Below are 11,756 nucleotides of genomic sequence, written 5' to 3' on the forward strand. Positions count from 1 at the left end.
ATAGAAAATACAAGACACTAATTATTCCACCTCACAGGGTCTCTTCATGAAGATACAGAGAAAAAAATATCAAGATATCTACTAAATATGCAAGAGACCATCAAGTTCAAAATGTAGCTTCAAGAGGACCCCCAGCCTAGTTATACCAATTTTTTCCTAAGGCAAATACAAGTAGATGTCCACTTTTTATATCATGATACCTTTTATCAGTATTAAATATCATAGCAGGCAGAGAGCACAGTCACATCAGACAAAACTGTCTCAACTGTCATCACAAAATATGAATTCCAGACACACTGGTAATGCCTGAAAGTCTAATTAAGTGTTGGGTTTTCCTTGGAAAAATTTAGCTGGCTCTGTGAACAGAGAAAAGTTGGCTACCTTTCACAGGGAGTGGGGGAGGGACACAGCAGCTGACACCCATAAAAAATTTAGCCAACCCAGCTGAGGAATGCTGGCATTTAACTTTGGTTTCTCTATTAGAATTTCCTTTAAGACCAACCACCTGCTTCCCCATTCCACATTCCCATAGAGAAATAACAACACTCTGAGCTTAAGTCCCACTTGTGTTTGAACTGTTTCATGCTTTACCAAAAGTTTCCATTTCATTAGCTACTCCCAACAGCCTTATGAGGTGGGTCATTTGGATATCCTAATGCCTCCTTTAGAGATGAAGAAAATGAAACCCAACAAGATTCAGAAGATTGCCAACCAAGTGAGACAGGTTTAGGTTAAAATCCAAGTTGCCTTCTACCTACTCAAGAGCCTTTCTCTTGAATCCCAAACCCCCTTGGTGTGTTAATAAAATAATACTATATTTCTAAAATGCAAACAAAATTCTCATCCTTTTAAAAAATATGAAGCCATCGCCACTTCAAAAGATCTGATTAAGGCTGGCTTTCCCTGGTTGTTCTGCAGGTTGTGTGTTTTGAGGAGCACCAGCAATAGAGGGCGGTGGCAGGAAGAGTCTCTCTACAGACAGGCAGCTCCCTCATTCATGGTAAGGGAAACAGCACAGTGATGAACTTTACAGAGGCACCATTGGCACTTATTCACCCATTTATTGGACTTTAACAGCAATAGACTCCAATAGCCTAGGGACCTTCAACTTTTCCCAAGTTGCCATATTAGAATAAAAATACCACTCCCACAAGAAGATTCTTTGCAAGCCCAGCACCTTTCTGCTTGGGACCATGCACTAATTTTCATACAGCCACTCTTAAGTTCTCCTGAGCCTCCTTTCTTATTCCCCTATGTTCATACCAACTAAGTAACCTAATCACTTCTAATCCTTGTCCTTTGTGAAATGTGTATGTTATTGAAGATCTGGAAAACTATTCTACTCTCATGGCATCTGAAAACTCTTTCTGCATTTGTTATGACCACTAAAATCTTCAATAGCATATGGTGTCACCATGGAGTTTAATTCAGAAGAACCATGGCTACCAGGGATCTTGGCCTAGGAAACTCTAGACAGAAGGGAACTGACCTGAGAATAAAAGCCCGAGTTCACATCTGGACCGTGCCATAAATTATTTATATGACCTCTGGGCTAACCTTAGTATAGTGGGCTGAATGGTATCTTTCCAAATGATGTCAATGCCCTAATCCCCAGAACCTATGAATATTATTACCTTACAAGGCAAAAAAAGTTAATATTACCTTACATATAGCAAAAGGTGTGGTTAAGGATCTTGAGAAGAGGAGTTTATCCTGGATTATCCAGGTGAGCCCCAAATGCAATCATATGTACCCTTATGAGAGAGACAGAAGTAGTTCTGGGACAGAAGAGGAAGAGACAATGTGACCATGGAGGCTGGGGTTGGAATGATGTAGTGACAGCCAAGGAATTCTGGCAGCCCTCAGATGCTAGAAGAGGCAGGAAATGGATTCTTTCCACGAGCCTTCACGGGAAATGTGGTCCTGCCAACAACCTGATTTTGGACTTCTGGCCTCCAGACTATGTGAGAATAAATTTCTCTTATTTTAAGCTACCAAGTTTGTGGTCATTTGTTCTGACAGCCCTGGGAAGCTAATCCACTCAGTTTCCACGTCTACAAAACTCAAAAGTTGGGATTATATTAACAATGATAGATTATTGTTGTTGTCAAGATTTTTAATCTTAATAAGGTCATTTTCAGACATTGGAAAATAAACAAAATAACTTTAAGACTGACACCCTGCCTGACAATCTCATAGGATGTTGCTTGCCTAGGAATGCCCCTAAAATGTAAATGAGAAATGCTGCACCCCACAATTGTCCCTTTACCAGGAATCACTGTATTAGAAAGTTGGATGCGAAAGTGTCCTCCTACAGGTGGACTTGTTCTCTGTAGCCTCTGTGTTGTCACCTGGACCTTTCTGGATCCTTCTTCTGCTTCTTCAGTGGGCACAGAACTGTGGTATGTCAAAAACAAAGCATTAACCACAGTGACTACCCAGAACGTCTCTCCAAGGAGAACATAGCTCCTTCTCAAAGACCAATTAGTCTCTGTGATTTCTAGACTAAGCTCAAACTCCCAGATGTTGGGTGCCCCTCTCCCATTACAGCAGAAAAAGCGTAGTGTAAATATTAGGATTCTTTAAAAGTACTCCATCCTTCCCCTTCACTGATCCTAGGAGCATGGGGTCCCAGAGTGAAGAGTGATGACTCTGGCCTCCATAGCTCTGGTCCTGAAGTACAGACTGGAAGGAGAACTTAGCATTCTCCTACCCCATTTACATACTCAAATCAAAAGTCAATGCCTGTTCCACAGATACTTCCCTACTCAGCATCTCCAGCTGAAGCACAGACCACTCCATCTAGCCAAGTTCTCTTCTAATACCTATGTATAAGCACACTGACTGCCTATTCTTGCTTTTAACACAACAAATAAATTATGACACACTATGAGATAGAATACTGTTCAGCCATTAAAAACCACATTTTAGAAGATTTAATGAAATGGAAAATATTCAATTTATACCATTAGATGAAAAGGACATGTTATGAATATAGTATGTAATGTATGGTCCCAATTTGAGGTTTAAACATAAATATATACCTATTTATATGTATACAGAAACTGCTTGCAAAAAAAAAGGTGGTTAGAATATGGATCCAACATGTTAATGGAATCTCTGAGTACAAGTATGAGTGATTTTTCTCTTTTTCTAAGTGTTTTCTATATTTTTCAAATTTTCAACAATGAACATATCTGATTTCTATCAATAATATTATTTAAGTACTAATATTGATGTGCATACATACAACCAAACAGAGCAGTCAGAGTGATACTATCTGAACCTCGAAGAGGCCTGTCTAAAGGTTGTCCTAGCTTCCAGAAGAAGCTAAGGGACTTGGAGAAAAACCAGGAAAGTTGTGAGGACCACTCTAAGTGTGGACCTGTTCAGAATAACTTAAATTAGCCTCTCATTTCAGAGTTAATAACTTTGTCATTTGGAGCACAGGACGACAGGCTGGCTACTATGGCAGCTCTCTCTCCACCACTGAAGCTCTTTCACTTCTTTATTTTATTGATGGTTTTCATGTCTTTCCAATTCAGGGGACCAAGGAACACGAAGTCAAGGAAAGTGGAGCACAAGTTCAAGCTTTCTGCCCCTACCTTTAGTACATGTTTCAAGCACGGTATATGAGAATTAATTTTGGAACATGTTAGAGATGGAAGAAAAAAAAAAGGAATTTTAAAAGCAGAACATCCCAATTCTTCCCATCCTACTGTGATTTTGATGGGGGAAGCAGGGGGTGGGGTTGGAGAGGGGGACAAATTAGAGCATACAGGTGTTCCAAAAGCTTAGAGGAGCCTAATCCTTGGTTACTGCTTTGTAAACTGTAGCTGGAAAGTTTGACTATTAAAGAAGGAACGCTTATGGGGCTCTAGTGCCATCTGGTGGTGAGTTCTTAGAAATAGCTGTTTTTTGTTCCTTAGATTATTTCATTTCGCCTCAAAAAATTCCAATAAGATTAATACATGAAGAATGGAAGGAGAGGAGTGAACAAAAAAGGTGGTAATGTGAACCTCTGAACAACATAAAAATACAACTACTTTTAAACAAATTCACTAGAAATTAGTTCTCGAAGTGTGGTCCCTAAACCAGTAGAATCAGCATTGCCTGGGAACTCATTAGAAATGCAAATTATCAGGCCCTGCCCCCAAACTACTGAAATAAAGATGGTATGATTAGGGCCCAGCAATCTGTGTTTTAACAAGACCTCCAGACGTCCGATATAGCATTCTTCAGATTTAGAACCATTGCTTTAAGCGACAAGACTGGTAGATTTTCCTGCTAAAAGTTCCGCCTCTGTGTTCTCCAAAGCCAACTAGCAATTCTAAGAAGGGACAGGTGAGTGAAGCCAGCTCCCTACCTTGCGGTGATGAGCGGGAGTTCCGGGCCACACCCTGCCAACCAGGAGGTTACATTGTAGACTGGAGGGGATCCCACCACAGAGACAGATTCCACCAGATTCCCACCTGGGCGAGCTGTTCCAGAATCAGCTTGAGAAACTAGAGACCAAGGATCCAATTATTATCAAGTAACTCCAGATGGAAGACCTGCTGTATGGAGAGTCCTAGCTGGAGATGCTGAGTTACTTAGATCTCAGCACACACTTAAAGCTGAGCAAAGTTAGAGGGAGCAACAGTTTAGTACCAATAAGAAAATACATGATATAAGGAAAGAAAGTCTAACTCCATAACAAACTTTAATAATTTCCAAGCCAGATAAATATCACTCCCTATGCCATAGAAGGACCCGCTATATAAATAATCTATTACAATGTGGATGGCCACCTTTCCTTCCTTTCCTTCTCAAAGACCCTGGCAACTTCAGGAACGTGTGGCAGATCCTCTTTAGGAAAACTGAACACATGAGGCATCTACTGGGGCTACTTACTGTTTATCCACAGTGTGGAGTCAGCACATGTGCAGAAAAAGTACAAGCTTTAAGACAGACCACTGTTCAAACCCTGATTTTCCAGTTCTATTGGCTTACCATTTAGTGAATCAGCATAACCTCTCTAAGACGTTTTCCAACTTGTGAAACAGGAATCATGACATACACTAATCTGCATAGCAGGAAAAGTACAGTGAGATGCTAGATTTAAATGATCAGCACAATATGTTTTAAATATTCTCTTCCCTTCCTACTGAGCACTGTGTAAAAGAAGTCCTTCTTCTCAATACTGTACAATCGAGACAGAAAACAGTTTAAAGTCAGAATCTTTGCATGCTCAATGCTTAGCCCAACACCAGGCACAAAGTAGGTGCTCAAGAAATGTTTATTCACTCAGCTGGAGATGGAGTCATTGAGAGTTTGGCTCTTGTGTCAACAACCTCTGAGTTCCAATCTCCTCCACGTCCTAGCTGTGGGATTTGGGGCACGATACTCAGCGCCTCTTAGCTTTGGATTCCTCATCTACAGAGTGGAGATAATAGAACCATCTCATGGGGTTCTGAGAGCTAAATGAGAAATAAATGTAGCTACCACTAGATAAAAAGAATTTTCATAAAAGATATTCGGTGGGAGAATATAATCAAGTGTTAAATTGATTAGATCAATGTCAGACAATTAACTGTAATTACTGAGCCCAATTGTGGAGTTTATGTTGCCATTACATAATCTTCAAAGCAGTCATTTCCAGCAGGGTAACTAGACAAAGCAGGAAACAAACAGTTTTATCCAAGCCACCACCAGTCTTCATTCTTGTTTTGTCTCTGCCCTCTATCCTCTCTGCTTCCCTCCTCACCTCGGCCCTAGATGGTTCCAGATATTGCAGCATTTAGTATCAAAAGGTAGGAAAAGTGAGAAAGGGCTCTGGATCCCAGGCTTTGAGGGTCTGGAGGTGTAAGACAGCATTTAAGGGAGAAAAGAGAAAGGTAAAAATTGCCTATTATCTAGTCCTGAGTTTCCCAATCAGTAGGTTCAAGTATATGAAATACTGATACTCTCAGCCCTCTGGGAATCTGGGCAGCACTTGGGGGTCACCAAAGGGGACAGCCTGGTGTCTTAGGTACCAAGACATTCGGGCATTTACCTCGGCACATCATTTGGATATTATTTTCTATATGTACCAGAACATGAACACAGTTTAAAATAAGCAATGACTCAGTCTGATCCAGATGCCCCCAAAACACTTGAACCACTAAAGCAAATAAGAGACAGAATTTTGATGAGTTCAGATATGGTATAATTTCAGGGCTAAAAGAGAGTCCTCTTGCTATCCACCCCCAAGTTCTCCTACCCTCAGCTCTGCAATTTTACAGACAAAAGACTAAAAAGTTGTACATCTTACAAATGAAAATGTAAATAATTGCTTTCTCCTTTTCTCCTGGGCTATGTGTAGGGGGAGAGACAGAGACAGAGAGAAGCTACTTATAGCACGAAAACTGAGCCCCAAAGTCACAGGAACTTGATGGAAAAGGGAAACTGAGCCAAAGTTGGAAAGCTGGAAGCCCTGGGAGCAAATATTCCATCTATCTTGGCCATGGGCTTCCCTTCCCCTGGGTGTGCATAATCCATGGCCAGCCTCAGAAGGACCCTTGATGAGCACTTTCCCCTAAGACCTAAGACAACCAAAGCCCAGTGAGATCTCTGTGCCTAAGGGAAGTCAAGGGACTTGATGGAGAAAGGGGCCAGGCCTGAGATGGAATCTGAATAGGCAGAAAGAAGAATGAGGCTAGTCTCATAAAGATAAGGTTACCCTCTAATTCTCACTGAGCCTGTCTCCCAAGGGTCGTAAATCAAGCCTTTAGCTCACTTACATTTTCTTCCAGCATTTTGTATGACAGATATTAACTGATGGAGAGGTGGAGAAATCTTGCTGGCCTAAAAGTAATAATAATGTTAATAGTGATAATAATTGCTTATATTTATTGAGCACTTACTATGGTCGGGACCTATGATGGGTGCTTTACATTATACTTCAGTTAATCTTTGTAGTAATCCAGTGAGGTAGGGACCTCAGTACGCCCATTTTATGGATGAAGAAACCAAAGCTTCTCAGAAAGGAAGTGGTAAATTGGAGTAAGAGCACAGGTACCATAAGCAAGAGCAAGTACTGCAGTGAATAGGAAAAAAGAGGGAAGTAGCTAGAGAGATATAGTGGCCACGGGCACACAATCCCAAACACATCTTCTTTCTAGAACCAAGGCAGACAAAATGGAGAATCACCTGTTCCCTCTCCATTAAAAGAACAGTAACCCCTAGCAGAAAATATTCAGGTCAGAATCGGATGGACAGGTCCATGGAGGAGAGCAGAGTCAATGATCACCTGTTAGGTTTGTGTCTGCAATAATAATTTCATCCATATAGAATGCGCCCGTCTCCTGAGCCAGAGGAAGGAGGTCAATGCGATGTACCACCACCGGGGAGTTTTTCAGAAGCACTTGGAAATATGCAGAAGGATGCACACAAGTCTTCCAAAGGTCGGTGCAAGTGAACTGCCAGCTGAAAAACAAGCACACAGTGGAAATGGGCCTGCATCTGCAGTCCTCCCTTGTTGCATCTGCATCTCCTCCCGCGTTGGAGGCCTAGTTTTCAAATGTTGGGGCCTGAGGACTGTGTGGCCAGGTGAAAGACTCCATGAACCAAAACAGTCCTGTGTGTCATGGGTACAAAACAAACATCCAAGACAGACCCAGCTCGGCTTGTGGTGTCACATTAGCGAATCACATTTTAAAGCAATCATTCGTTCATGACACTCAATGTCAGCAGCATTTTCAAATTATAACTATGTATCTCAAGCAGATCATATGACAGGCTCTAATGACAGGGAAGATTAATACTCCTGGACATTACCAGATTCATTTAAAATGAATACTTGTAGGAAGTATTGCATTTCTAACAGCTAACTCTTCTGAAGTCAAACTTTTCTGGGCTCCAAATTTCTAATCTGTGTTTGGAGCCCCAAGTTAGTATCCGAAGCCCAAATATAATAGACAATACCTCAGATGGGCCACTGTTCCCAAGAGACAACCCAGCTGACAAAATTCCCACCATGCCTCCTCACAGATTACCTACCTTTCAGAACTGGTCCCCATGAGACTCCAGTCACAGGTGATGTTCTTCTTAATGATGCTTTGAAGACCAATTGTGAAGGACACGATCAACTTCAGGATCTTATGCATGCGGTCTTTGTATGCAATGCACAGCTATGGACACCAAATAAGTGCTTTAGCTCTATTAGTGCAAGAAGAAGCCATTCAAGCAATACGTGGTGAGGAAAGCCCACCTTCCTAGGACCCTGCCTCATCCTGTGAGTCAGCCCTGTTTCTGCTCTCCTGCAGCTTACCAGTCTAGCTAGAGAGACAAATCATTTAATGTAAATTATTATTTGTCCAAAAGAGAGTTAGTAAATGCCTAGCACTGTGCTTGTCAGTGATGATTTTAAAGTATCTCAATTAGAAAACCCCTGTACTAATCAGTTACTTGTGCAACTTTGAACAAGTCACTTACCCTCTCTGAGACTCAGTCCCTTAATTCTAACTCCCCAGCATCCTTGGTTTCTGAATTAAGTAAAATTCCTTGTCTCGAAAAGACTTTAGAGCAAGGTTTGTTTTTTGTTTTTTTTTTACTTCAGCACTATTGACATTTTTGATTAGAAAATTTTTCCTATGAAGAGGTTATTCTGTGCATTTTACGATACTTAGTAACATCCCTGTAACTTACCCAATGGATGTCAGTAACTTTTCCCCAGCTGTGACAACCAAAAATGTCTTCATAAATTGCCTACTCTCCCCTAAGAGGCAAAATTATCCCCACTGGGAGCCTCTATTATGGAGGAAAGGCTGGAGGATAGATGGTGCCCCAGCCTGAAACATTCAGTCCCAGCTCCCACAGCTGTTTGATTAGAAAAGGACTTGAAACGACTGATATGAGCTCAGCCACCCCAGCAAGACTCATTCTGGTTCCCAAAGGGCACATGAGCTGCACTCTTATGAAGGACGTCAGAGCTACTGACCTAAAGGATGTGTGTCACTCAATCCATCAATAATAACAATAACTAAAATAGATAACAATAACTAGCCTTAACTGAGTCCTAACCACTGCACAAGCACTTTACTAGATTATCTCATTTAATCTTCACCAAAATCCTGAGAGATAAACAACATTATTACCTATTTTTCAGATGTGTAAACTAAAGTAAGACACTGAGGGCACACAGGGTGTGGAGTCAAAATTCAAAACCAAATAGTCTGACTCTAGAGTCTGCATCATATCTAAAGAGCAAAGAAAATACTAGAGCATATAAAACCTTCCATAGGTCTCACAGCCAATACAAAGGCATTTCCATGTAACAAGTAGCTAATGGAGGACTAGAGGTATCCATTCACACCTGAAACAGAAGTTAAGAAACCAACCGAGACCCTCAGCCCAAAATGCCTTGGGCACATCACTCCTTTGTGCTTCTATTTCTTCAGTCTCAACTCGAGAGATTACACCAATTCCTCCCCACCCACCTCAACCAGAAGAATGAGGGCTGCTACTTACGTGTGTATATTGATCCAGCCGGTAGCCCTTCTGGGCAGCCGGGGGTCTTAGGATAAGGTACCGAGGCTGATAGAGGCTGAACCTCCCACAGAAGGGCTCTGTCCCACTGGTGAGGTGCCCATCACAGCTGAAACCTTCTGAGCCTGGATGCAGTTCAGATAAAATAAAAAGACAGGTGTAGATGTCAAACAGACAGAGCTTCCTAACACATATGCAGGGATGGGTTATGGGTTCACTTTGGGCAAGCTGGGCAGAGATTGGCCAGCAGCTCCCAGTTTGAAGGCTCCAGCTATGAGAAATTCACCCAAGATCATCGAAAATATACAGGGGTCCCCACTCACCGCTGTTTCACTTTCTACAGTTTCAGTTATCGGTGGTCAACCGTGGTCCGAAAATGTTAAATGGAAAATTCCAGAAATAAACAATTCATAAATTTTAAATTGTGTGCGCTTCTGAGTAGCATGATGCAATCTCACGCAGTCCCTTGTGAGAGGTGGATCATCTCTTCCTCCAGCATCTCCACACCCATTAGTCATGTGGTAGCCATCTTAGTTATCAGATAGGCTGTAGTGGTATTGCAGTATTTATGTTCAAATAACTCTTATTTTACTTAATATTGGCCCCAAAGCACAAGAGTAATGATGCTGGCAATTCGGGTATACCAAAGAGAAGCCATAAAGTGCTTACGAATCAATATGATCAATAGTAGCCTAACATTATGTCATAATGCATACATCATTCAGTTCACTTCTCATCAAGTAGGCATTTTATCATCTCACATAAGGATGAGTAGGGTACAACAGATATTTTGAGAGACAGAAAAGTAGAGAGAGAGAGAGAAAGTGAGAGAGAGAGAAAGACAGAGAGAGGCCACATTCACATAACTTTTATTACAATATATTGTCATAATTGTTCTATTTTATTATTAGTTACTGTCACTAATCTCTTCCTGTGCTTAATTTATAAATTAAACTTTATCATACCTATGTATACATAAGAAAAAACATGATATATGTAGAGTTCGGTACCATAGGGGTTTCATGCATTCACTGAAGATATCCCCCTTGGATAATGGGGACCTATTGTATTACTGTTTTCTATGTGTACCATAAAGACATGGAGTGTCAACTGTAACTTAGTTCATCTTAGTATTTTAAAAGCATATCCTCACATTTTTATAATTTAAAACTACCGTTTAATGTAATCATTCTTTTATTCAAGATGCAATTTAAATTAAACAAGATTTGTACTGTTTTGCTGTTTCCCACCTATATCTTTTGCCCTTTTGCCTCTGTGAGGCATGGGACACAGTTCCTTAACTAACTCCCCAACATCCTTGGTTTTTAATTTTGCTCCACCTGACAACTTGGGAGGGATGCCTTTTATTTCTCTAATACCCACACCAAGGAGCTCCCTCCCAAGCATATAGCCACTCTACTGGCCAAATCCGATTTCCATGTCTTCATTTGACTCTGTTAGCATCTTGGCGATGAAATGAAGATTTTTCCCATTTTACAGATGAGACAGAAAAGGAGGGAAGTGGAGGGAGGGAGAAGGGAGAGAGAGAAAGAGAAAGAGAGAGAGGAGACAATGAAGAAGAGGGTCAGAATTTGTCAAACCAGGGACGGCACCTTGTTCGAATCCAAGCTGGAGTAGGATATTAGCTGAAAGGGGTTCCAGCTGGCATTTGACTGCAAGTAACTCCTCAATGGCTGTCTGAATCTGTTAAAAAGAAAAACTACTAGGAGTTCATATTGTGGGGATAAAAACTACCCTTAGTTCCCCACCTCTCATTCTTTGAAGGAGGTTCCCACCTGATGGGCTGTGGCATTCGCAGAGATTGGCTGGCTAGAGACATTGTCCCAAGTAAGAAAGAAGTTCCCTCTTCCAGACACAGTCACCATCTAAAAAGTCAAGAGTGACAGAACTAAATGATGTGTGCTAATTAAGCCGGAGAAACAGTCCAGGAACATAGGACATACTTCCTCGGTTTGCTATTTTTTTAATTAAAATTTTAATTTTTTAAACTCACTTTCATCTAGAAATATCTGGAGAACACAAGTGGCATCACCTAATGAAAACTTTTTTTGGAATAATATACATGTCTGTCTCCCTATTTATCCATGCCTAGCTCCTTTCGTTTAAAGTGAGTCTTAAATGTTGCTACTGAATGGCCCACTTTCAGCCCTTTTCACCAAATACTCTTTCCCAAGGCTGGCCTGGTAGGTAGAAGCAGCCACATGGCAGGCCACACTCTCTCAGAGGCT

The 11,756-nt window shown here is 41.2% G+C and overlaps 1 protein-coding gene across 19 annotated transcripts in view; it reads right to left on the reverse strand.

The window, feature by feature from the left end:
* The window catches only part of LOC105304809 (PKHD1, fibrocystin/polyductin), a 135,143-nt gene that overhangs the window by 82,488 nt on the left and 40,899 nt on the right, over positions 1–11,756 (reverse strand). For 18 of the 19 annotated variants that reach the window (XM_023522633.1, XM_023522638.1, XM_023522649.1 and 15 more), the window contains 7 exons: positions 11,304–11,393; positions 11,121–11,211; positions 9,490–9,632; positions 8,020–8,150; positions 7,271–7,446; positions 4,367–4,505; positions 2,264–2,397 (listed from right to left, as the gene is read on the reverse strand). In XM_023522633.1, the coding sequence (XP_023378401.1) occupies positions 2,264–2,397; positions 4,367–4,505; positions 7,271–7,446; positions 8,020–8,150; positions 9,490–9,632; positions 11,121–11,211; positions 11,304–11,393 (904 nt within the window). The remainder of the gene's footprint in view (positions 1–2,263; positions 2,398–4,366; positions 4,506–7,270; positions 7,447–8,019; positions 8,151–9,489; positions 9,633–11,120; positions 11,212–11,303; positions 11,394–11,756) is intronic. The other variant, XM_023522637.1, reaches the window with a different exon arrangement.

This window comes from Pteropus vampyrus, unplaced genomic scaffold (genome assembly GCF_000151845.1).
Source record: "Pteropus vampyrus isolate Shadow unplaced genomic scaffold, Pvam_2.0 Scaffold353, whole genome shotgun sequence".
Taxonomy (NCBI): Eukaryota; Metazoa; Chordata; class Mammalia; order Chiroptera; family Pteropodidae; genus Pteropus; species Pteropus vampyrus.